The 27,454-nt window shown below is 41.7% G+C and overlaps 1 protein-coding gene across 3 annotated transcripts; it reads right to left on the bottom strand.

The window, feature by feature from the left end:
- Positions 1-546: 546 nt before the first annotated feature.
- si:dkeyp-27e10.3 (UPF0606 protein KIAA1549) lies at positions 547-27,454 on the bottom strand. 3 transcript variants are annotated; one of them, XM_017698953.2, is made up of 22 exons: positions 27,035-27,454; positions 26,221-26,430; positions 15,824-17,158; positions 14,186-14,274; positions 12,646-12,820; positions 12,391-12,521; positions 11,512-11,698; positions 11,334-11,393; positions 10,835-10,986; positions 9,226-9,403; positions 7,814-7,998; positions 7,264-7,466; positions 5,530-5,657; positions 5,276-5,290; positions 4,938-5,164; positions 4,578-4,807; positions 4,321-4,462; positions 3,885-4,238; positions 3,682-3,734; positions 3,351-3,478; positions 3,118-3,272; positions 547-1,138 (listed from the first exon to the last, which is right to left on the bottom strand). In XM_017698953.2, the coding sequence occupies exons 2-22, from the start codon at positions 26,342-26,344 to the stop codon at positions 905-907; spliced, it is 4,485 nt and encodes a 1,494-aa protein (XP_017554442.1). In that variant the 5' UTR covers positions 26,345-26,430; positions 27,035-27,454; the 3' UTR covers positions 547-904. The 3 variants fall into 3 exon arrangements, with proteins under 3 accessions (XP_017554442.1, XP_017554444.1, XP_017554446.1); XM_017698955.2 differs by having other exon boundaries at positions 547-1,135; XM_017698957.2 differs by lacking the exons at positions 547-1,138; positions 3,682-3,734 and having other exon boundaries at positions 3,130-3,272.

Raw genomic sequence — 27,454 nt, 5'->3', positions numbered from 1 at the left:
CAACAACAACAATATGCTCTACATAAGGGCATGTTAAAAACAGTACTGCAGGGGAAGATCTTCTGAACCAGGTATAGTTGATAAATTTGCAATTAAATGCTATAATTAGGGATGGTATCCACTGCTGTAGGGTAGCCTCCTTGCCTATTTTAAGCTGTTCTGAAATGTTAGGAGGATCATGCAACAGCTTGTAACAGATTGTTACTACACAAACTACCCATTTCAGAGCAGCCAAACAAAAATAATGATGTAGAGAAAGACAAAGGAGGATAGGACGCTACTTCAGAAGTTTTGGGCATGGCCACTGGATGGTATGACAGAAGAGAGGGAAAATGAGATTTAGCACCAGAGGAATTCGAGGGGCTGGACGATGACCCTTCTGTAGGAAGCACTTTGACGGACATGTAAAAATGGCACTGAAGAAGGGAGGGGTGTCACAAAGCAAAGGTCACAATAGAGTCTTTGTCTGTTTCACTGCTCTCTCAAAGCATGCAATTTATGAGAGAGAAGCTTCTATTGGATACCTGTTTGAGGGAGGATGACTCGTATCATAAGTGATGGGACTAAATTGGACAAATCTATAGTACACCTGTGGTGTTACAGCCTTGTGTTTTTTTTTTCTTCAGTGACGATGAACAAGGTTAATGTGAGCATGACTGGGCGTTAGAGGTCCATGTACCTTAGCACTGATACCTGGTTTGTGCATGTGCTAGAAATGAGGACCTAAATATGAAGTCTCTACTAGGGTGTATCTCCTTTCGTATCAGTCCAGCTACCCAAGCTGCGGTTTGATACAGGGACAGGGTACAAACAATGCTGTGTCATCGCTGGTAGCTGTGTTCAGAGACAGCTTGACCAGCCGTGGATGGAGGTTAGCCATGGAGGGGGGCAGGTAGGGCTGGTCTCAGCTGTGGTAGCTGGCCACAGCAGCCTGCTTCTGGGACAGTCTTTGCAGCTCCTCCCTGATTGCCTTAATGAGAGAGGCAGAGGACTGAGGGGATGGAGAGGACTCCTCAGGGGCAGCATAGCCTGGCGTGGGAGGGTCCAAGTGGGCCTGTGGGGTGAGAGGATCTCTCAGGGATGTCCTAGGCATCTGGAATACGGGAGATGACGAGTATTCGGGGAACGACAGGATCTGCTGGAAAAAAAGAGACCATATAAATCACATATACAGAATACACAGAATACATGAATTATGCACACATTTTTAATTTCTCAATAGATACTGCCTACCAAACAACACAAATGACATAACAAAATATCATCTAATAATTACTCTACTAATAAATTACTAATACAATTTATTTCAGACTCGTTATAAACCAAATGCAGTTAATTCAATGATAGCAGCTATATGTAATATAGGGATAATACAATCAAAACATATCAAGATGAACTTCAGGAAAAGGCAGACTGAATATTTGGGCTATCCACAGAAAAAAAAGTCAAAACAATGTACACACTTTAAAACAGGAGAAAATATTAATTTGAAACAACTACAGTTGTGAATATTTGAGCTGACAGAGAAATAGTTTATTCATGTTTCAGTGGTTTTCAATTTCTTTCAAAAGCGATTATAAATTAGTTTTTAAATAGTAAACACTATTCAACTCAATACACAAAAAGGTGATTTCATTCATAGATTTAAGCTTTATAATGCATTAATACTATTTCTACAAGACTTTCTCTAAAAAACCTGAGGCAAAACACTCAAATTACCTAAGTGACATTTACTGTAACAAAAACAGTCCCAAAGGAACAAGCTGTGAACAAGCTAATTTGCCTTTGAGACTTTATTTAAAATATACAAACAGTGTGTGTGTATGGCCACAGAATGCTTTTAAGTTCTGATGATTTGTCTCAGGTCAGTGATTCTCAAAATAGCTTGCGAGATAGTTTAAGGGGGATGGGTCGCAGAATGGATGTTGAGAAAAAAGGCCTATATTTTTACAAATGTTTCCTAAACATTTTCCTGTATCTCACAATAATGACATTTTCTTAAATTGACTTATTTAGCTTTCAGCGTTTAAAGTGACACTACATAAATACTGAAGACTTTTCTGGTATAAATGTGCAAATGCAAGCAACGAACGCGGGTTGTGCTTTGGAGCCCTCCCCTCGGGCAGATGAATCTGATGATGGCGAGTTTGTTGAAAGAGTATCCAAAGAGACCTCGGGACAATACTTGCTGAAGGACGCATCTTCCGAGGATGTATGTAAATGATCTAGTAATGTCACCACATCTTTATCAGTATAATAATAATAATGCTGATTTGCATTTGAGATCTAAACATCAAGCTGGACTTTCATTTTGAAGTCTCTGTGTGTGACGTTAATATGTAAAGACATCTGAAATGGTCTGAAAAATGCAAAATCTGACGTGACACCTCTGACTGTTAATTTAAATATTCAAATATTTTAAATATTATTTTAAATATTATTTCAGGCTTGGCAGAGGGTCTCACAGCAGCGCATGGACACTGTATTTTAACATGTTTTTTTCTCTTGACTCAATAATGCTATTTCTTTCAATTTTGCAGTTTTAAAATTGTGCAGTTCATATCAATGCTGTTCATCAATATTCTAATCAATGCATTAAGAAAACAAATTAATCATCTGCTCCACATCACACAATGAAGTAGTAATTTTAGAAAGACACACAAGCTCTTTGGCAGCCAGTTTTGTAGCAGCCTGCTGTAGCCTGAGGAATAGTGGCTGTCAACACCCACACCACTATTGACTAAATAACAAATGACAGCAATGTCTTATGTTGCTTCTATTGTTAGTATGTACTGGAATTAAACTGGTGCTTTCTAAACATCTCTAACCCAACCTGTTTCATTTTTGTCATTTATATCAATGTTGGCATGTTTATTTATGATGATACCATTGTTAATATTTTAGTTTAGCAATTCTGCACTGACAATACTTTGACAACTATGCCAATAAATCTCTGGTAAATTGAATATTTGATTCAAAAAGGCAGGTTTCAGGACAGTTTATGAGCACTGTGTAACATGAATAAAGCTGTGTAACTGAGATTTGCACACACAAACACTCTTTGTATGTGTGTATTCCCGATATTTGTGTGCCTGTGGGTATGTTTGCTGGACTCACTGTCTCACGGTTGGCTCCTGGCCTGGAGACCTCTTCATCTGAGCGGTACTGGGCCCAGCTGGATCCTGAGGGTCCTGATACACTACGGCCCACCCCAGGATACATGCCAATCCGACTTGACAAGCCCACCTGCGTCAGCTGATGCAACTGTGCACCTACAAACACACACTCCATAGTTGGAAAAAACAGCCACAGGCTACATAAACTGTGAAATTCAAAGACGACATATGTACCTGTGCTGCCCCCTACTGGTCGTGGTCGAGAGGAGGACGGAAGGTCATCTCCGTATTGCCCTCTGCTGGAGTAACCAGGATCTGACTGCAGCTCTCCTGACACCAAATAGCCAGAGCCCAGTGCCTGCCTGAAAAGTAAATAAATAAAAAAAAAAGCATGTAGTCCATCAGCAAAACAATGATTAAAAAAAAACAAAAACAATTTGACTCAACAAGCTTGTATTGTATTCCAAGATAACATTCCTTACCAACACAAAAATATAATAAAAACTATAGCAGCCTTTGTAATCTCTTCAAAGTGATTTACAAATCCTTTTCATTATCAGCTTACCTCTGCAGTAAGCCCTGGACAGATGTAGGGGACATTCCTAATTCAGCATATCTCTACAAAGGAAGGAGGGCAAGCAGCATGATGCTTCCTCAACTTACTTGTCTGTCTTTTGTACATCTGTACTCAAATTCATGGTAGAGAGCTAAAATGTGTGTACAAAATGTTGAAATGCAGGCCACATACTGATGTTCACTCATACTCACAGCAGAAAAAGGGCTGTGTGCAGGGGCTACTGGGTAGGAAGAGGATCCCCATTGGCGGACAGGACGTGGGGGCGGGCTAGAGGGTGCAACAGGACTGACTCCACCCACTCCAGTAATTGCTGTAACCCCAGTGAGTGTGAGAGGGGCAGAGCTCCCTTGTGAGGAGGGTGAAACTAGAGCAAAGGCATCATCCAACAGTGAGTGCATTTGCTGGCGTGCCTCCTCAATGGTTGGCTGAGGTGGGACATAACTAGGTGGAGCAGGGGCTGGTCCAGGAGGAGGAGATCCCGGGTCAACAAACACCTCATCAGTAGGGGAGGGGCTACCGGCATCAGGAAGCTGATCTGCATCAGACTGGAGAAAGAGAGAGAAAGTAGTGTGAATACAGGTTGCCTAAGCAAAACACCAGGGTTTAAATTAAAATGTGTGATTTTACCACATAGGCCACATTGTTGACTCCTGGGTACTTCCTATATGTGGCATCTCCATCAGTAATAAGGCGGTCCTTATCAGTCAGACTACCATTACCACTGGTATTCTGCCTTTGGCGATGTCTGGGAGAACGCCTGCCTCTGGAGCTGCACATACCCACATATTCACTGTAAAACTTGGTGTTTTTCATCTCAGACACAAATCACATAGTCTAATAATAAAATAATGATTTTGCAGAATCTATTAAATCATTATGCTTACCTCCTGTGTGGCTCTCTGCTGGGTGATGGCGTTTGCGCATCAGAATGCAGAATCTTGTGTATCTGCTCCTGGGCCTGCTGGTACACCCGCTGCTGCTCTGAGGTGTCCCCGAATGCTGCCATAATGTCCTCCATGGAGGGGAACTCATAGTGGCCTTTTCTTTTCGCCCGTAGCCGTATCTTATTCCGGTGGTGCTCAATCTCAGACTTGTGCCTTAGAGCAACCTGAATCTTGAATGCATAGAGAGCCAACAAATCCCATAACAAAATTTCAATATTCAGAATGAACTGATGTTAACTTTCTAATTCTACCTGATGCAAGTAATGAGACTATGTTTTGCTCATGTCTGGGTTTTCTCACCTCGGAGTTAACCTTGGCTCCGTCAGGCACCCGTTCGGTGAGGGCAGGGCTTAGTGCTTGGTTATGTGAATGAGGAGGTGGGCTTGGCATGGGCTGCATGGCGATTAGCTGGATCTTATTGGACACTCGTCGTGTCCCATCAGATGAACCTCGAGACAGGCGGTCCACGTGTTCGAATATGGAAGAGGAAGATAACTGTTCATCCACTCCACTGCCTGATGTTGCACCTAATGTCACAGGGTCAGAGGTCAAAAGTACTTTAGCATTGTGTGACGATTGTGATGAATGCTTATGAATTTTTTTTATTAATCAGCTCATTGAGAAAGAAAGCAGATTACCAAGTTTGTTCTTCGCTGCAATCCAAAGTGAAAAGTAAATTTGAAATGATTGAAAAAGAAAAGAGAAAAACATAAAAGTGAGATATTACTGAGATATAAATAACTGGCAGACAAACACAGTGTGTGCATTCCTGCTTCAGCTCATGCTATATTATACTATATTCCATCATGATGTAAACTGCAAATACTCTTTGGCCTTGCCATATAAATATGTAATATTAAAATGTATTGTAAAATGTATCCATGTGCGTCACCATGCTTGCTCTTGCGGTGGTGAGGTTTGCTGTCGCTGGGTGTAACTGCAGGTCTGGTGCTTTCCTCTGCTGACTCTCTGCCACTTGACGCTTCACTGCCCAATGAGTCACCATCAGACGGAGACAATCTAAAACATGCATGTGGAAGTTATATCTATGGTCATCTATGGCATTTGGCTGACGCTCTTATTCTTCATGTATGCTCATATAGTTATATGACATGCTTTTCCACAAAACACAATAAAGCTGCAACAAATATTTGATAATACACAATAAATTCAATAATGTAAATATATAAAAAATTAAAAAGCCATTTGAACAACAAACATGTTTACAGAGTTGCCAGCTCTGCACACCAAACTCATAGGAGACTGTGATTTAGCACAGCTTGTGAAGCTTAATTCCAGAGGAGTATCAGTTTTAATTCCAGGTGCAGTCAAAATACGTTTCCTATTCACAGGATTTACTAACAAGCTAGCCTGTTCTCAGTTGTTGTTAAGAAAAAATAAATGTGTGTAGACAATTACTCAGATTGCTCAGCATGAAGAGCATTGGTTAATTCCTGGCCAGGCGACCAGGGATCCTTTCTGTGTGGAGTTTACATGTTCTTCCCATGCCTGCGTGAGTTTCCTCCAGGTACTCTGGTTTCTTTCCACATTCTTTAGACATGCAGTTAGGCCAGCTGGACATGCTAATTTGCCCCTAGATATGAGTATGTGTGAATGTACACTCACCGGCCACTTTATTAGGTACACTTGCTAGTAAAAGGTTGGACCCCCTTTTGCCTTCAGAACTGCCTTAATTCTTCATGGTATACTTTCACCAAGGTGTTGGAAACATTCCTCTGAGATTTTGTTTTTTTTAGTTACTGTTTCTATCAACTCGAACCAGTCTGCCCATTCTCCTCTGACCTCTCACATCAACAAGGCATGTTCGTCCACATAACTGCCGCTCACTGGATATTTCCTCTTTTTCGGACCGTTCTCTGTAAACATTAGAGATGGTTGTGCGTGAAAATCCCAGTAGATCAGCAGTTTCTGAAATACTCGGACCAGCCCGTCTGGCACCAACAACCACGCCACGTTCAAAGTCACTTAAATCGCCTTTCTTCCCCCATTCTGATGCTCGGTCTGCACTTCAGCAAGTTGTCTTGACTGCCTCTAAATGACTAAATGCATTGAGTTGTGACCACGTGATTGGCTGATTAGCTATTTGTGTTAACAAGCAACTGAACAGGTGTACCTAATAAAGTGGCAGGTGAGTGTTTATGTCTGTCTATCTTCCCTGTGATGGACCGGTGACCTGTCCAGGGAATGTCCTGCCTTCCACCCAATGACTGCATGGATAGACTCCCCTCGCGATACAGAGGGATAGGCGGCTTAGAAAATGCGTGTGTGTGTGCACGCTCAAGGCTAGGGATGCATCAATACCATTTTTTTCAGAACAAATATGAGTACAGATTCTGTTGTACTTGCCAATACCAAGTTCAATACCATATTGAGTAACCTACTTAAAATTAAGTCGTTGTTAGTGTAAATGAGTGCAATGTATTTTAACATACTTATAATAATAATGAAATCACTAGTAAGAAGTTTTTTCCCATTTCTTTAAGGTGAAACATGGCAGATGCAATATTCTTATAGAATAATCAAGCAATAGAAATAATATTCAACAAAATATTCAAAAGTGAAAATAATCGATAGTTGCATCCCTAAAACACACTCACACCCTCACCTGCCCCTCCGTCGAGCACGTGATGCTTTAGTAGATGAACTCTTAGATTTGGGAGTGTTCAGTTCTCCACCCTCAGAGGGCGTGGCCTCTTTTACAGGCTGTGGTAAGGGTGCAGACTCTTGGATCACCATGATGTCATCTTTACTGTGCTGTCCAAGGTGAAGCTTGGCAAAGTCGAAACCTTTCACACTGGGAGCCTGAAGCTGAACACACATATACACACAATAAAGTCAAAAGCAAGACTACTTTATGCATTCCAAAAGACATGACGCTCTCTGTACTGAAAATAAAACTCAAATCAACAATATTATTAAATACTTTCATATAACACGGAGAGCCAACCGATAAGTTAGCTTACTGAGTAGTACACTTAGTTTAAAATGCTTAACTCGGTGAAGGAGAATGAACACAGTCAAGTGTCTACTCTACATTCAATGATGGTAAGTGGCCCAATTCTACACACACACACCCACCACATCACGCATACTCTCATCAAACACAGCCTCTTCCACCTCTCCACCTCCACTAAGTGAAATAAATTGACCCAGACCTTTTGTCTCTGTTGAATGGTGCTCATGGCGTCTGGTTGGAATTCCAGTTTCTCTGAGCGGCACAGCTTCCAGTAGAGGATGATGATGATGAGGATGACAACCACCACAGGGACCACCACCCCAACAATCAGCCACACATTACTGGGTTGCGTCTCTGAAGGAGGAAGGGCCAGTTTCTCCACCGCTGTGGCATACAACACAACACACAGAAAATAAAGGCCTATTTGAATAGGCTTTGTTTTCCATTGTGAGGTATGATGATACTAGTTTACCACAGGACGTCTGTAATGTTATGACCGATTCGCACGGGTTAAGAAATTTCACTGTAAACGACAGAGATGGGATTGGCTACTCACCACCTTTACACTGGAAAAGAGTACAAAACATGTTAAAACAATTAACTCAGCCGTTATTCTGTTTAACCTAAGCATTTAACTTACTGCCTCACATGAATGCAGTGCGTCATTAGCATCGCCACTAACTCTGGAATTCACGCAAAACTCCAACACATAAAATCAATCTTTTTATTTTTTATCTGTTATGTTTAAATGTTCTGTATTGTACACATGAGACAGGACAGTAATGCTACATATTGGCCTGATTTTAGCATAAGTAAGTACCTCCATAATTAAAGAAACTCAGTTTCTACAGGTTATGACAGCATTTTCATGGACATGTTGATTTGCACGAGATTAAGATAACCTGAAGTTATTTGTACTGCTTTTATAGCATAAGGTGCCAGAATCTTTACTGACTTGGGAGCGCAGATGGTAAAAATAACTCATATGGCACATTTGGATGGGACTAAAATCACTAACAAACGCCGGTAAAAATGACATTAACCCATCTTCTCATGTAAAACTAATTCTGGCCCAATAGGGCTTAAGCCACACTAAGTAAATATCCAAATTATGTATTTATTATTCCTTATATTATAATGTTATTTATATGGTTTATAAAACATTTAATTAAATCAGTAAGCCTCTTGAGTCTGTGGTGACTGAAAGGAATAAAAAAAAAGAGATCTCCTTAATATCTCTGTAGTTTCACCTAGCAAACCTGCAATCATATGGAAAGACAACAGAGAAATCTGCATCCTAAGTCTCTCCTATTCCCCTGAGCAAATAAGCTCAAAATTCTCATCTCCTCTTGAGTAATAAATTTACATACTGTGCTCAGGCTTGCGAGATAATAATACTTACCTTTACCTTCAACTAAACTGTCAATTCTCCATTATATCTTCTCTATCTCATGCTTCCTTAATGCTATTTATCCAAAGGAGTTTTAAGATAATTACCATTAAGGCCCCTGAGCCATCAGAACAACATCAAAGCAACATTTCAGCAATTATATTTTCTCTGGGTAAGTGAATAAGGAGTGTAAGGAAGTGTATACTGTGTGTGTGGCTCACGTGTGGCCAGCAGTCCATGCACACGGTAGCCTAGCACGATGGCTGCCCTCTGCAGGTTGAGTCTGTTGAGCATGGCAGCTGTGGTCTGAGCTAACAACCTCTCTCCTGACCCCGCCTCCACAAAATACACCAACTCCAGAGGGTTATCTGCTCCATCCAGCCGTGAAGCTCGTACAATCTGACACACACACACAAACACACACACACACACACACACACACACACACACACAGAAAGATTGATGTACACTAAGACTTTTATAAAAAGTAATTACAATGTTTTTTCAAAGACACCGCACCAGACATTTTGTTAATTTCCAGTCAAAATGGCCATTAGTAAAAGATTTTTCAGCATCAAAAAATAGAAAAAAATACATTTAACAAAAATGACCCAGAAGCTTTACCAATATCATCCATCACTACATTTTTCAGAATTTTATCCACCCTTTGCCTTTATTACAGCATACATCCTTTAAAGGAGACTCACTTTTAGTTTTTCAAAGAAATTTGCAGGGATATGTTTCCATACCTCAAAAGTTCAGTCTTAGAAGTTGATTGCATTTTTTCGTTTTTCGTTTTTATGCTTCTCACAATCCAAGTAATCTCAATTACAGTCCATAAATACTCCTTCTACATCTTGTATGTCCCGGTTTGGTGTTCTAGTACGAATTTTATTCTTTGTTTGTCTATTTTCTTTTCTCAGTAACACCTACTTGACAGTTACACATCCTTTCAGACCCACACTGCTAAGTTGTCAGGGTTCAACAATAACAATTGCCCGAATGCCTGGGGCATGAAAAATGCGACATTAGGACAGCAGCACAGAAAATCACTTCATTCCCTCATGGCAAACCCCGTTTTCATGGGCCAATTTTGAGCCCTCTGTACATGAGATGTTTGTAAAGTTTGTAGCACAACAAGGTAGATAATGGTTCTTTTTTAATTCAAAACTACAACTTTTAGAAAAGAAACCCTTGAGTGTCACTATCAGGCTCAAACAATGAGTGCATAGCAGCGAAAAAAAGCCGCTAGCAAGTCTGCATCACTCAACATGCACAGTAAAGCAGATTCCAAGTTGACCAAGTTAATCACAACAGCATATCACACAGTTAAAAGAGACAAACCTTTCACCAACAATCCACATTACATAGACCGTTAAATTTAAAATGGACTGGAACCATATTGTATTGCTTATTTATATTTGAATAATATTTTAATAATACTTCAAAATAAACACATTCGTTCAGGACAGTAGAAATGTGGTTCGGGACAGTGCACTTTCAGGTCACTTGGCTGATGAGGCAAGTTGGGAAACAAGTTAATGTTGAACCCTTTGTCTTCTCACAGTAGACGGATGGACAGAAACACCTGTGGATTTTTTCAGATCTGAAGCAACAGTGGAGCATGATTTTCTACTATCTCGCAAAGATTAAAGCTTTAAGTACTGTTTATCTGACGGGGACAAGTCTAGTGGCCAAACAGGTCTCTGTTGTTGCTGGTTGTTAGCTTTAACTGTTTTTTCTTAACTAGAGTGTTAGAGTTTAATAAGTTTAATAAGTCATAAGTTTCAATGAAGTGTGTTTTTGTGCGTTTGTGTCTATGTTTATTACCTGCACGCTGTTGTTACCCACAGCAGTGGCCCTTCTCCACCGTCGGCCACTGCCTAGCCCAAGCCCTTCCCCCACTAACACAGCCAAACGCCTCTCCATCTTAGCCTGGAAGGTCCTCTCATTCACACGCTGATCTAACACACCCAGTAACACTGCAACAAACACACAAGTAATGTGTATACACAGATGATATCAATACATACACAGATAAAACGATAAATGCTTGAACTGATACAAAGACACAGAGAAACAAAACACAAATAAAAATTATAAATATTTCTGCAATAAAAGAAACTTCAGAATACTAATGGTACCAAATACCAAATATTTTTACATTTACTACAAATGTGTTTCAGATTTAAAAAACGCTTCACATACATGTGTAAAACATACTTTTTTGTATCAGATAAAGTTTTTTTTACAGCATATAAGTAATAAAATTAAAAAGTAAAAGTCAGATATATGTGCTACTTGAAAAACACATATCAACCAGACATACCTGTCTTTACCCAGGAGGACCGTAGTAGGTGAGATATATTCAGTTCTGGGTAATGGAAAGCTATAAGAAAAGAGCAGAGAAAAGCTAGGCAATTTGTAGGAGTCTATAAACGCTGAGCATATTCATCCTCTCTGCGTGACAACGAGTGGTGCTTGCATTTATATGTGTGTGGACTCACGCTCTGCGATCTGCAGGGTGGGGAATCCCAGGTAGAAGCTGAACTCCACCACGTTAAGCTGCCTCAGGTGGGAGCTGATATCTGACCCCTTGAGGTAGCCATGAGAATCGCGGATAGCGAAAGTGATTTCCACTGGAGTCTTCTGTTGCCGCTGGCCTTTTGTCATGCTGACGGTGATGTTCACAATCTATACCACACAGGTTTCATACCACCAACGCAGGGATAAATGACAAGAATTACATATATAAAAAATAAACAGTGAAATGTAAAGACTGGATTAAAAATATGAGACACATTTCCATGCTTAAGTGTTTCTGTTGGTTACTGATGGTTTTGTCTTATTTAATGGCTTGATATCACAATGTACATGATCCTTATGGTTTAACAGGTGACTAATGGCTGACTCTAAATGCATGTGATGGCATTCTAATGGGATCTAAAGGTGTTCTACAGGAAACTAATGGTCTCTACAGGAAACCATTAAGCCAATTCCTATTAGAAAGCATAACCATTATGTTTTAATCCCAATGGTTTCTAATTGTCCTTTTTCAGCAGGATTGTTCCTCAAATACTCTTTCTAATGCATGTCATTCAATTCCATTGTGGCCTTGAGAACTGCTAATCTAAAGTTTGTTTATAAACACATAGTGTTCTGAATTACTGCTGGCATTAATACAGATCAATGTAATACAGAACAATGTAATTTTTGTGAATTCTTTTATAATTGGCTGCTGAAATGTCTTGTATTTTTACTGTACTTAAAGTCAAAGATCAGCCTGTATTGATACCCAGCAACAAATCTGTGGCATCTCTGAAAATGTCAACAATATCTATAATGGATATATATATATATATATATATATATATATATATACGCACATGTACAGTGAAGTTTCCATTTTCCTGTGACCGCTTGCGCACTTCCGCGTAGGCCATGAGTAGCCCCTTCTCCACGCGTTCACTAAAGCTGCACACGCGTACGTCCACATGACTTGGCACAAACTGCAGCACTGCACACCACATTGCACATACACATCATCTATGCATTAATACAAGAAGACACTCATAAAACACAGTTAATAGAATTAAAATACCCATTAAATTTGGTACTACAAAACAGGCTTATCTACTCACCTGAGTGCACCTGATATTTGTAGTCAGGCACTGCATATATGGGTGAGACTGCAAGGATGGTGGAGGAGGAGGTGCTGCGTGCTGACTGGCGTAGTGCATTGATGATTGACACTGCTGTGTATACCAGTGGTCCAGACACCGTCCGGAAGACAAAATTGGGTGGGGCTTTGAGGACCTAAAAACACAGACACATATCACCTATCACAGGTCAGGGAGAGATGAAAAGGCTCTCATCATCATTCACAGTGCATACAATGAGCCAGAGACAGAAAGACAGAAATAATAAATAATATACACTATATTGCCAAAAGTATTCACTCACCCATCCAAATCACTGAATTCAGGTGTTCCAATCACTTCCCTGGCCACAGGTGTATAAAACCAAGCAACTAGGCCTGCAGACTGCTTCTACAAACATTAGTGGAAGAATGGGTCACTCTCAGGAGCTCAGTGAACTCCAGCGTGGTAGGATGCCACCTGTGCAACAAGTCATGAAATTTCCTGGAAGTGGAAGTGATTGGGAACGACAGCAACTCAGCCACAAAGTGGTCGGCCACATAAAATGACAGAGCAGGGTTAGCGGATGCTGATGCGTCTAGTGCGCAGAGTTCGCCAACTTTCTGCAGAGCCAATCACTACAGACCTCCAGACATCATGTGGTCTTCAGATTTACTCAAGAACAGCGTAGAGAGCTTCATGGAATGGGTTTCCATGGTCGAGCAGCTGCATCCAAGCCTTGCATCACCAAGCGCAATGCAAAGCGTCAAATGCAGTGGTGTAAAGCGCCGCCACTGGGCTCTAGAGCAGTGGAGACGTGTTCTCTGGAGTAACCAATCACGCTTCTCCATCTGGCAATCCGATGGATGACTGAGTTTGGCGGTTGCCAGGAGAACAGTACTTGTCTGACTGCATTGTGTCAAGTGTAAAGTTTGGTGGAGGGGGGATTATGGTGTGGGGCTGTTTTTCAGGAGTTGGGCTCGGCCCCTTAGTTCCAGTGAAGGGAACTCTTAATGCTTCAGCAGACCAAGAGATTTTGGACAATTTCATGCTGCAAACTTTGTGAGAACAGTTTGGGGATGGCCCCTTCCTGTTCCAACATGACTGCACACCAGTGCACAAAGCAAGGTCCATAAAGACATGGATGAACAAGTTTGGTGTGGAAGAACTTGGCTGGCCTGCACAGACTCCTGACCTCAACACGACCAAACACCTTTGGGCTGAATTAGAACAGAGACTGTGAGCCAGGCCTTCTCGTCCAACATCAGTGTCTGAACTCACAAATGCGCTTCTGGAAGAACGGTCAAAAATTCCCATAAACACACTCCTAAACCTTGTGGAAAGCCTTCCCAGAAGAGTTGAAGCTGTTATAGTTGCAAAGGGTGGGCCAACATCATATTAAACCCTATGGATTAAGAACGGGATCTCACTCAATTTCATATGCGTGTAAAGGCAGACGAGCGAATACTTTTGGCAATATAGTGTAGATATTCTCAACATCGCTAAGATGTTTGTGTTATAACTAGCACTGAAATGAACTTGCCTGCAGCTCTACTGAGCGGTTGAACTCTCGTCTCAGAATCTCTTTTACATGAGCCTTAGCAAACGGCACAGAGGCCCCACTGGGCATGCCTGCAGAGGTTAGTCAACAAATTTGAAGTTCATCAAACTACTGCTGAACACATAGAATCAAACTGCTAAACTAATATCCAGAGAGCATTGTATAAACAAGGCTGCCATACAGTTTTTAAAGTCTTCATGATACCTTTTCCAGAAAAATTAGGGTCAATTTTCCAATGTACGACACACTCAAATACGATATGTATTAATGTCTGTTTAATTCAACACTGGCTGAAAAGGAATGTGTATGCTGGATATTAGGGATGCATCATATATTTCAGTACTCGCCGATACCATAATGAATTAACCTACATACAATTCACATTAAAATCTAGCTGATTTTAAATGATATGCTACATTATTTACCTTGGATTGAGTAGTGTTACAATGGAGAAGAGTGTGTTTTGTTTTACATCAGAAAAGCACTTTTGCTGTGAGGAAAGTATGTTTCATAGCACCCCCATTTCTCACCTGTCTCAACATCAGTTGCTCTTGCAAAATGTAAATCAGATCTGATGTTAATCCAATTTCGTGCTATTGAAATCTTTTTGGCTGGTTGAACTGTAGTTGAAAATCCTCTAAAGATACGCGATTTTAAAAGTAAAAGTCTAGTTCACTGGTACATTATAAGACATTGTATGAAAATGCTACGTGAAAAACAGTCCCTGCAGACAACTCTGTCTATGGCCAATTTCAGACACATCTGTTTTATTTAAAACAACACGCTGTGTACCAAGCACTGAACAAACACACTGAGAAACGGAGCTACAGCAGCTTGGCTAACCAAACTGTGCACAGTAATGTACAAAGCAGGACAGTACAGCCTCTCTACAGCCTATTTTTACAAATACAATAAAAATATACAGACTTTAGTAGAAAAAACTTTTTTTATCTCCTGTTTGCTGGCCTACGTGTCTCCACTCGTATTGGGGAACTGGCTTGGTTGTGTGTTTAAAAAAAAAATCACAAAGTGTAATGTTTAAAGAGACTGACGACTTTGTGTCCAACCACGAAGAGTCAGTAACTCTGTGTGAGCAGACCCTCCTTCACTGCCAGCTTAAGTTGTTTGTTCATTAGTACAGCGGTGTACACTCTTAAGTCACACAATATCAGCTGTATCGGAGTGTTTTTATGAGTACAAACAAAACAGTGAGGTATCGGGCAGATACCTGATTCCAGTATCGGTACTGATGCATCCCTAATGAATATGGATATATGCTTTCAGAAATAAGTATGACATATCATAGGCATTAGTGCTCTTTTCAATTTCCCTATCTAGGAACTCTCTGTTCCTTCCACAGTAATTTCAGTATGCTGAATGATCAGTTATTATCTGTTATCAGTCCTTACACCCTGTAGGCCTTAAACACTGGTCACTTTCTGACCACAGGACCACTCTATTTTGGATATTTTTGGTTGGTGGACTACTCAGAATTTGTTTAATACTTTCTTTTTTTCAGCCATTTTTACTGGCACTTTACAACCTTATAATTTTTAATTTTTTGAAGATTTTTAGACCGTTTTAAAGTCACTCTAATTCAGAAGAAACCCAGTGACTCACCCACTCTGACTAGGTACATGTCTGGTTTGGTGATGTTGCAGACATACTGTCGAGGTGCAATGGAGAGAGGGACTCTGGGAGTTGGAGGAATCAGAGGCTTGGTAGAGAGGGTGGTTGTGGTTGTTGTAGTTGTAGTAGTAGTAGGTTTGGTAGTTGTACGAACTTTTGGAGGCGAGGGGGGTTTGAGCGTGACAGCCTGTATAGCCGGACCCTGTGAGATGACTGGTGGGGTTTGAGCTGAAGGCTGTGTTGGCTGGGCACTACCTGCTTTAGGACTGGGCAAGGACGGGTGAGGAGGTGTTTTCCCTGGAAGAGAGGGGGCACCAGCAGGCTGCTGATTATCTGGAAAGGAATGAGGGGGTGACGCAGGTTTGTGCTGCGGTGTGGGTGTAACTATGGCTATAGGGTGATGGCTGTCCACTTGGTCTGGCGCTTCCACAGGGATTGCACCCATAGAGGTAGAGGGTGGATGCGTGGGGCGTGCAGGGTGTTTGTGCGTGGCCGTAGGTTTGATGTGGGGGTGAGTTGGGTGTGTGTGATTCCTAGCAGCACTGGCATTCTCTTTGGCCTGCAGAGTGTTGTAGTACTCCATACTGTTCATGTCTGGAAGCAGCATCTCAGTGGGCTCAATAGGATATAGTTCTGCCCAATCAAAATCCAGATCATCATTACCATCCTGGGTGGAGTCAGGGACATGGGGCAGGCGGGGATCTGTAGGGTGAGCTGTCCTTAGATTGGTGCCGAGTCTCACTGTTACACTGGGGAGAAGTACTCTAGAGGAAAGGGTGGGAACAGGCCGGGAGGGAAAGGCTGTGTTGTAACTGACCCCAGCACTAAAATCGTCATCATCATAAGGATCATATCCATGAGTTGGGAGGGTGGTGACCATAGAAAACTCCTCCCCTTCCGAGCCCATGAAGGTTAGAGTCTCCAGATAATCTCCAGAACCCCAGTCCACCTCCACAGAGTGGGCAGGGTACAGGTCCTCAGGTGCAATCAGAGTGGGAGGGGCTGGTGTAGGCGGGCTGTGGCCGTGAAGAGGAGGCATCTGACTGGGTGTCAGAAGGTCTGGTGGGCGTAACAGCAGGTGAATGCCATGTGCGCCATCTCCAAGGTTACCAGACCCACCATCAGCACCAAGGGATGGGGTGGGAGCTATGCTGGATGTGTTGTCATGGTGAGTAGGGCGAGCAGGATGCTTGGCAGCTGATGCCGGATGAGCTCGGCGTCTGGGGCTCTCAGAGCGCTGTGATGAGGATGATGAAGCTGGAGGTAAGCGAGTCTTTACTGGGAAGTTGCCAAGGTCCCGTTTGGATAGATTGGATGGGAGCTCCACTGAAGAAGGAGAGAGAGAGAGAGAGAGAGAGAGAGAGACGAGCTTGGCATATAAATGAAACTGGGACCAACATTAATCAATACATGTACACAAAGTAGTCAGACTGACTAGGCAGCTAGTCCTACTATTGCAAAACACAGCAACTGAAAAACAGCCTCAAGGCAATATATGACAAAAAAATCATGGCTTTTTTATTTTAAAAACAACATGATAACAATCACAGCCTAGGGCAGCATAAGCCAAAAAGGAGTTATGCAGGATGAAAGACGAAGCACGCCAAAAGTATCATTTTAGCTAATTTAGGGACATGCAGCTTGGTTGGCTTTTATGCCAATAGCGTTTCCATACTTATCAGAAAGAGAAGAAATGCTTGGGGAAGGAGAGATGGAATAAGTAATTTACTTCTGAAGGAAAAATGGACTTGCTACTTGCTACTACTAAGCTTCAGTAAGACTATTCTTACTATTCTGGCTTCAATTACTACTGATAAGGCAGTAAAATAAAGGTTGGCAATGTAGTTGTGAGTTATTTCAAAGAGTAGCACCATTGACAAATGCTAAAAAAATTCCAAGTTATACTAATCAAAAGCTTAATGCCAAGTCATGCCAGTGAAGCTCAAGTGAATCAATGTATCCTTATTTCCAACATGATGGCCAGGCAAGATAAACTGATTATCCATGCACGTTAAAACACAATTATTTTTAATTCATTTTAGAAGTGAATAGCATCAGTGACCACTTTTTCTAGCCTTTTTAGTGATGACGCACTGAAGCAAGTTGGGCCATAAAAGTACATGATCTCATGTCTGTCTCAGTGTTTGTCATGAGCTGTACTACACATATCCTATCTGTTATGTGCAATAACAGTATGTGGCTATGCACACTGTCCTTTTCCTCCACGGGATGATGATTCACTGAGGGAAAGAAAGAGAGACGATCGACTCTGAGGCTTAGTAGCGAGTTTTGCTCTGTCAGTGGAGCAGGCAGAGTGAAGGAAGCTGGCAGCGGCGTGCGCTGTTTGTGGGCCAGTGTGTCATTCTGCCTCAACCTTCAGACAAGAGAGACAGCCAGCCAGCCTCTAACTCACGTATCCGCTACGAGCTGTCAGAATGTTTTTAGACAGCTCAGCCCAGGTCAGGTGGATGTGCCGATAAACACTGGCTTTCCAGCTTTGCTTCATAGTACAATGTTTCCCTCAGGCCTGAAACAAATTCTGGGGGGTGGGGGTGTGGAGGAGGTTATTTTAAAGTGAAAATATCATAGCAGTGTCTACATACTCTTGTAAGGCATCAAATGAGTGACTGTTAAACCTTCTATGTTTTTTCATTTTTACATGTGAACAATCTCATGGATTGGCTAAAGTGAGGATTTAGGTTGTGGAAATGTGGAAAAGAGGGAAAATGCAATGTCTCGCTGTGTTAATATCAGTATTGGGATGTTTTCTTTTTTGAATTTGTTCCATTGAGATGAAACAAATTGGATTATGCTAAAATGGGACACACTTGGGTGGCCTTTAATATACTTTGGGGGTGTCTACAGGTGAGAAGCATTGTAGTATCAGCAACATTAGCTCAGCTAAAATCTTTCTGCAATAGTGATTTGTGAACATGCAGCTTTTCCAATAACTAGGCTAACTACCCTATGTGATATTGGCTAGGTCCATAAACAGTGAAGACATTTTTTTCTAACAAACTACCACATCTATCATCCACTGAGGAGAAAAGACCTTAGAAGATAACAGCTCCTCATCAGCATCCAACACTGTACCAGCTAGTGTTAAACTCATTAGCTCATCTGAAGAGGAAGCTTCCAACACTCTTAAGACACAAAACCTACTGCTTTTATACTGCTATTTAAAAAAACAAAATAAGATGTGTGTGAGTGCATGTGTGAATGTATATCTCTGTCTGTCTGCCTTGTGATGGACTGGTGACCTGTCCATGGTGTATCCTGCATTCCACTCAGTGACTGCTGGGATAGACCCAGAAGGATAAGTGGCTTAGAAGGTGTGTGTGTGTGTGCATGTGTGTGCGTGTGTGTGTTTCAAACCCCTTCCTTAAGTGGATGTATCTGTTGACTGCAAGCTCCCTGGAAAGGTATTCAGAGAACAGAGTCAAAACTTGTGAAGGAGGTGCCTTCCAAGGATGTAGGTGAATAATCTACTATTGTCATCATGTCTTTAGCAGAACAATGTTCATTTTGCATTTAAAACCCAAACATTGTGCAGAAGGCCCTGAACTGACATCTCTGACTTCTAAAGTATTAAAATTTAAATTATTTTAGAGCAACTCACAGCAGCACATGGACATCATATTTTAGTGTTTTTTAATGTTACTTCCTCCAGTGTTACCAAAAAAATCTTACAAAGTGCAGCTTTAAAATTAAACATACAGTACTGCACTAATATTGCCTTTTTTTCCCTTTCTTTGTTGCTGATTTTCCCTTTCCTGTGGTTAACGGATACCCGTTCATTAACTCTCATGGATACTTGCATATCACATTTAATCCGAATTCTTTAAAGAGATGCAATATATATTGTACTTCTCTGCCATAACTGATCGTATACTTGATGTCAAAATGAGCTTAGCTATAAGGACTGTGGTGCGTGGCTTTGAGACCACAGTATGAACGACTCTTGAGAACACAAAGCAGAATAACTCCAGTAATTAGCTCTCGCCTTACTTAACTCTCAGACTGTCCCTTGTGGAGACTCCACCATCTGAACACACACTCACACATACGTACATCACAGTGTATTAGGGCTCAGTGTTGGAGATGGCTCTGTGGCGTGGTCGGGCAAGGTGTTTCCATGGTAATACAGCGTGAGTATGTGTGTGCGTGTTGCAGTAGTGTGTCACGTGCCGACCGCCTCATCAGTATTCCAGAGATACGGTAGATCGAGCTCACAGGCATTTCTCACTCCGCCAGCCGGCAGAATCAGTTCTCTCTCTCTTTCTCACACACACATAAATGTACAAAACAGGAGGACACAGAAAATACAGGAGTATCTAAGAATAGCACCGCATAATGGTATTATTGCTGTGTGTAATTCAGTTGTTTTCACACTTATCCTTTCAAATACAATCAAGACGAGCTATGAGACAGACAGACATATACATGTGTATTGTTGCCCGTTTATTATGTACAGTTAGCTTGCACCTACACTCTCTGGCCGGTCTATCAGCTATTAATCATATAGGGGCACTTTTTAGGTTAAGAGTTACTGACTGTGGACCATCTGTTGCTGGACAACTGATCAGCCCTGCACTAACCCAGGCAACAGGCAACTCTGCAGACCAGTTATCATTTTGGTGGCATACGGTAATGGTATGATAGTGTGTGTTGCACCAATATATCAGGGTTAGCTGCAATGCTGGGGTTTCTAAACACTGTGTACTGTATGATCCTGTTGGCTCTTGTCTGGCATCAACCAGAAGAAAGTGAGTACAATGCTTGAGAAGGATCTTTCATTACACTCTATGCCTTTCTGAGCACATTAATATAAAAAATCACACAATGGCATTCTCAGCACAGCAGTGACAGTAACATGGTAGTGGTATGTTAGCAAGTGTTGCACTGGTTTTGTTGTGTCAGGCAGGGAATTTTAAACACCTCTAGGTTTGGAATAGTCCACCAACCAAAAAAATATCCAGTCAAAAGTGGTCTTTTGGTCACTCATGAAAGACTAGAGGATGACCAACTCAAACTGTGCTTGGAAAAAGATGCACCAATCTACAAAGAGTAGCAACAAAATATGAGTGTCTAAAACGGCCAATTGGTTTATATACATACAAACATTAGGGACGTGGATTCCGACTAATTTTGGTCTTCAGCTATCTGTAAGAGTTCATAATCAGATAATAAATCAACTGTGGAGAACAAAAAAAATCAACAGCAAAAAAAAACCTGACTGAAATTAATGTAGAGCTGTAGTTTAACTTTTTGTGACTGCACTGGTGTTTCACACAAACTTACAGTGCAGAGGAATACATTTCAAAACAAGTGTCATTATTCAAAAAATAGCTGCAGTAAATCACTAGGGTTTCACAACAGAGGCTGCCTCAGATGATGTGCTCAAACTACAGCTAACTGGTAACACTGGATGCTAATGGAGACTCTACAGGTGTTTTTACCTCTTAAGTGGATGGTGTGGCAATATGTTAGTTTCTCAGAGAAATATATATTAACCCTTTATGGACATCAGCCTGCCCTATTTAGTGATAAAAGCTACGCAATCTCTGCCTTCTCACTACTACACTGCTACACTACTGTGCAAAAATCAGAGACCACCATTCCTTTATTTAATTTCCAGTCAAAACTGCTATTAGCTAAATGTAAGTTTTCATCATCAGGGAAAAAACATAAAATATATAGAAAACTTACACAGAAGCCTCAACAATTAAATACTAAATTTATTTTTTCACTATTCTGTGTGTCCACTTCTGCTTCTACTACATCTTCCATTCTTTCCAGACTTGCTTTCAATTTTTCCAAGGAATTTTTTGTGATATTGTTCCACGTTTTTAAAGTTCAGACCCACAAGTTGGTCCGAGTAACCTAAGTACATTTAGTGATGTTGAGATCTGGACTCTGAAGTGGTCAGAACTTTGATCTTTTATTACCAGCAGTTTCTTTGCTTTATTTGCAAGTTCTTTCAAATTCTTTGCCTATTTCCTTTTCTCAGATACGTCTGCCTGACAGCTTCACATCCCTTCACACTCATAGCACTGAGCTGTTTTCTCAAGGTGGGAGGACGGACAGAAACACTGGGGACAGTCTTGGGTGTTAGGGGTACCCAGTTCTCTATACCTTTTTAATAAATTTTGAACTTTAGACTTGGGAAACATTTGTTTTTGCTTATATTACTTTGACTTTCCCCACTAGAAAATGAATTGTACTTGGGTGATTTGACTGGAAATGAAATAAATGAAAGGTGGTCTCTGACTTCTGCACCGTACTGTATGTGTTTGCCTGAGAGAAATGTACAGATGTGGAACCCATTTCTCACTCACCCAAGGAGCACTGACCATCACTCACCTGTGACACATTCTCAGCCATCTGTGTGTGTATACTCCTCACTGAGCCATCTGTGCCTCTGTGTGTGTGTGTGTGTGTGTTTGTGTGTGTGTGTGTGTGTGTGTGTGTGAGTGTGGCTGAACAGTCACTGTAAACATGCTCCCTAAGATCACCCCACTAGCTGCCCCTACTGCGCGCTTCCCCACCAAAACCCAGCAGGTCCAGAGGCTTTTGCTAAAGGACCAGAGATTTCATCCTTCTCTTATAGCCACTGTGATGTCTGATCTAGAGCCACACAGCCATCTGCCTTCACAAACACTGCTCCATCAGCTGTCTCCCTGCCTGCGTGTTAGTGTGTACAAGCTTCAAAACCTGTGCCAATAGTCTCCCTTACAAAACCACTTCATACACTTTATAATGCCTATTTATAACCACACAAAGTCATAGGCTTAGATGTCAATATTCTATCTCAGACTTCCTGCTCTGTCTTGTAAGATATGAACACAGTAATCATCTACTGCTATCTCAACTTCTTTGTAAACACTTACTCAACAAAATATTTTGCCCAAAATATCTATGACCCTTAGCAGAGAATATGACACAAATGTTAGAACTGCATTATAGCTTTTAAGCTTTTTGAGTAAAATATATGTTTCGCTGAAATTTAGAACAGTCAAGGTCCTTCTAACTCCATTTACTGGAATGTGGCTCATATGAAAGGCCTCAATACTCAAGTGCTGGTTTAACCTCACTTGTAAACTTCTTGTTACATCTATTATCTGTTGCAGCCCAAAGGAGGGCTGCTTCCCCCACTGAGTTTTGGTTCCTCTCAGTGATTCTTCTTCATCCTCTTAGGGATTTTTTCCTTTTGTGTCAAGGCTCATCTTAGATGATCTCTCTCATGCACTTAAGGATGTTTTATTGTTGAGTCTTGGTTCCTTTCAGTGGCTCTTTCTCATGCTTTTAGTGCATATTTCCTTTTAAGTCTTGGTTCTTCTCAGTGGTTCATTCTCATGCTCTAGGAGTTTTTTTCCTTTTAAGTGTTGGTTCTTCTCAGAGTTTCTCCCTGATGCTCTTTGAGTGTTTTTTCTTGTAAGTGTTGGTTCTGCACAGTGTGATTTCCTCGTGCTTTTAATGACTTTTTATTTTTAAGTCTTGGTTCCTCTCAGTGATTCTTCATCATCCTCTTAGGGATTTTCTCCTTTTGTGTTAAGGTTCATCTTAGATGATCTCTCTCATGCTCTTAAGGATGTTTTATTGTTGAGTCTTGGTTCCTTTCAGTGGCTCTTTCTCATGCTTTTAGTGCATATTTCCTTTTAAGTCTTGGTTCTTCTCAATGTTTCTTCCTCACACTTAGTGTTTTTTTCTTTTGAGTCTTGGTTCTTCTCAGCGTTTCTTCTTCATGCTCTTAAGGACGTTTTATTGTTGAGTCTTGGTTCCTTTCAGTGGCTCTTTCTCATGCTTTTAGTGAATATTTCCTTTTAAGTCTTGGTTCTTCTCAATGTTTCTTCCTCACACTTAGTGTTTTTTTCTTTTGAGTCTTGGTTCTTCGCAGCGTTTCTTCTTCATGCTCTTAAGGACGTTTTATTGTTGAGTCTTGGTTCCTTTCAGTGGCTCTTTCTCATGCTTTTAGTGAATATTTCCTTTTAAGTCTTTGTTCTTCTCAGAGTTTCTCTCAGAGTGATGCTCTTTGCGTGTCTTTTATTTTTAAGTGTTGGTTCTGCACAGTGTGATTTCCTCATGCTTTTAATGACTTTTTATTTTTAAGTCTTGGTTCCTCTCAGTGATTCTTCCTCATCCTCTTAGGGATTTTTTCCTTTTGTGTTAAGGCTCCTCTTAGATGTTCTCTCTCATGCTCTTAAAGACGTTTCACTTTTGAGTCTTAGTTCTTTTTAGTGTTTATTCCTCATGCTATTATTAAGTTTTTGTTTTAAGTCTTGGTTCTTCTCAGTGTGTCTTCCTTGTGCTCTTAAGGGCTTTTTATTTTTGAGACTTGGTTCCTCTCAGTGGTTCACTCTTGCAGTCTAGGAAGTTTCTCCTTTTAAGTTTTGGTTCCTCCCAGCATTTCTTTCTCATGCTGTTACAGTTATTCCTTTTGAGTCTTGGTTCTTCTCAGCATTTCTTCTTCATGCTCTTAAGGACATTTTATTGTTGAGTCTTGGTTCCTTTCAGTGGCTCTTTCTCATGCTCTTAGTGAATATTTCCTTTTAAGCCTTGGTTCTTCTCAGTGGTTCATTCTCATGCTCTAGGAGTTTTTTTCATTTTAAGTGTTGGTTCTTCTCAGAGTTTCTCCCTGATGCTCTTTGAGTGTTTTTTCTTGTAAGTGTTGGTTCTGCACAGTGTGATTTCCTCGTGCTTTTAATGGCTTTTTATTTTTAAGTCTTGGTTCTTCTCAGTGATTCTTCCTCATCCTCTTAGGGATTTTTTCCTTTTGTATCAAGGCTCCTCTTAGATGTTCTCTCTCATGCTCTTAATGACTTTTTACTTTTGAGTCTTGGTTCGTTTTAGTGTTTATTCCTCATGCTATTATTAAGTTTTTGTTTTAGGTCTTGGTTTGTTCTCAGTGTATCTTCCTTGTGCTCTTAAGGGCTTTTTATTTGTTGAGTCTTGGTTCCTCTCAGTGGTTCACTCTTGTGCTCTAGGAAGTTTCTCCTTTTTTTTATTTCTTTTTATTTTATTTAAAAATTTTTACCCGATTTTCTCCCCAATTTAGTCGTCTCCAATTCCACCTGCTAGTTAGGACTTCCCCAATCACACAATGCTACCAACACTAGGAGGGTGAAGGCTAGCACAGGTTTCCTCCGAGACCTGTGAAACCAGCCACCGCTTCTTTTCAAACTGCTGCTCACGAAGCGTCATTGGACAGCCGAACGCGCTCGGAGGAAAGCGCCAACCGCCAGATCTGTTACATCAGCTAACAGATGCCTGCACTGACTAGCATCACGTTGAGTGATGGGGGAAAAGGGGGGGGCACCCTACCCACCCAGAGAGAGCGAGGCCAATTGTGCTCCCTTGGACTCCCGGCTACGGACGACTGTAACATCACCAGGGATCGAACTCGCAATCTCCTGATGATACGGCCAACGCTTAGATGGTTGCGCCACTCTGGAGCCCGTTTCTCCTTTAAAGTCGTGGTTCCTCTCAGAATTTCTTTCTCATGCTGTTACAGAGTTTTTCCTTTTGAGGCTTGGTTCTTCTCAGTGGTTCTTCCTCACACTTTTAAGGACATTTTATTGTCGAGTCTTGGTTCCTTTCAGTGGCTCTTTATCATGCTCTTAGTGAACATTTCTTGTCTTGGTTCTTCTCAGTGGTTCTTCCTCATGCTGTGGGAGGTGTTTTTCTTTGAAGTCACAGTGTGACTTCCTCGTGCTTTAATGACTTTTTATTTTTGAGTCTTGACTCCTCTCAGTGTTTCTGACTCATAGTCTTATAGAGCAGGGGTGCACAACTTCGGCCCTGGAGGGTCCAGCACAGTTTGGAAGTTTCCCTACTCAAACACACCCATTAAACCTGCCAATTAACAGATGAGTGTAATGAGGTGTGGATAAGCAGATAAATCACCAAACTGTGCTGGACACCAGGACCGGAGTTGTGCACCCCTGTTATAGTTTTCCTGCCACTGTCTCCTTTAGTTTGCTCATTAGGAGCCTGGACCTGGACATCTGTAGAGCTGCTCTGTGACAGTGTCTCTTGTAAAGTATATAAATGCAGTATATAAATAAAACTATACTGATCTGAATCAAAACACCGAGATACTGTTTAAAGAGTCACTGCTTTCAAACCCTTAAGTAAATAAAACAAATGCTAAAATTAATTTGCCAGTTCCTAGTAGGTCCATCCCATACTGCCTATCAGTAATTGCATAAATTCAGATGGATTAAGAGTGACTTTTTGTGGAATTTCATAATTTTTCTGGATGGCACTTCACAAACAGAGGCTTACTTATGTACTATATACATTACGCTCCTATAAACAATACCCACTAACAGCCAAACACCGGGCAACGCTGTCCGGTCGACAGTCAGTCTTGACGCGTCACTCCGTACCTGACACAGGTGTGCCAGTCGTTGCTACGGAGACCAGCATCACTGTGGAGATGAGGACCGCGCAGGAGCCAAGCAGCGCCGTCCTCGCGCCCGCGCCGCGCGACCTCTCCATCGCGCTCGTCATTCACGACACGGAACGCGAGCCGCACGCGATTCCCTCACGACCCCCGACCGCGTTGCCGCGCAACGCGCTTCTCCTCTCGGGCATCTCTGAAAGAAAGAAAAGGAAAAACATTTGAAGCGCAGAAAATTCTGGTTATTAAAATCCCTGAACGATTTCTAAAATGCTGGCGTTCATAAGCACATATCTGGTTGACATGTGAGGCCTGAGAACTTCTCGGTGTGTGATTTTCTTTCTTACCCCTCACTAAAATGACGAAGCTTAGGTCAGAATTGTCCCGTTCCACCTTAAATGGTGCACCATTTAAGGTGGAACGGTAAAATTCGAACGAGAAGCTGACGAAAAAAGGAAGCCAAGTTCAGCCTCGCATTAAAACGCCAGTGAGGCGTTCGCCGAGATGTAGGTTATCGTGATAAATCACCGGGAAAAGGCCCCTCGGTCATACACCCCCACGGAAGACGGTGTGGCTTTCTATCGGTGTGACCGTCGAGGTAGAAAAGGGTGGAGGGAGGCGTAGCATCCGCATACAGATGCCACAGATAGTGAGAGGGTCACATACAGGCACATATTCTCACTGACGAACCTTTAGTTACCGTTCACACAGCACTTAGCAGGAGGCGTTAGCCGCCGAGGAGACGGGCTAGTGAGGCAAAGGCTGACAGGAGGCGTTATTTTTCCGTTAGCTGAACGTACCTGAGGTTTAGAGATGCAGCAGAGGGCCAGACTCATATCACTCCTCTCCGGCTCTGCACTGCTAACTTCGTCCCAACCCACAGCACCGAACCGGCCGCGAAAACGGGACACAAATCGGCGTAACGGCACAGCAAGCACCTCACGCACCTAACATAGCCGACAGCCAACGGCTTCCACGGTGAACCTGTAAAAACACCCTGACGCTCCTTCAGCAAACCATACCAGAGATCCGTTACACTATCCACTACCCGTAATTCGGTTCGCTCGGCGGAGCCTCCGAGCTCCGGGAAATTCGCGGAGCCTCCATGGATAATGGCAACAAGACGCCGTGGCTGGAAATTAAGGCTCCCGTTTCGTCCGTTGAAATAAAAGCGGTGGTTTGAAAAATAACGGCTCCTCCGCGCTGGTGTGGTCGCTGCC

The sequence above is a fragment of the Pygocentrus nattereri genome, chromosome 1 (assembly GCF_015220715.1).
Source record: "Pygocentrus nattereri isolate fPygNat1 chromosome 1, fPygNat1.pri, whole genome shotgun sequence".
In the NCBI taxonomy this organism is placed as follows: Eukaryota; Metazoa; Chordata; class Actinopteri; order Characiformes; family Serrasalmidae; genus Pygocentrus; species Pygocentrus nattereri.
This window is presented reverse-complemented; position numbering and strand designations above follow the sequence as displayed.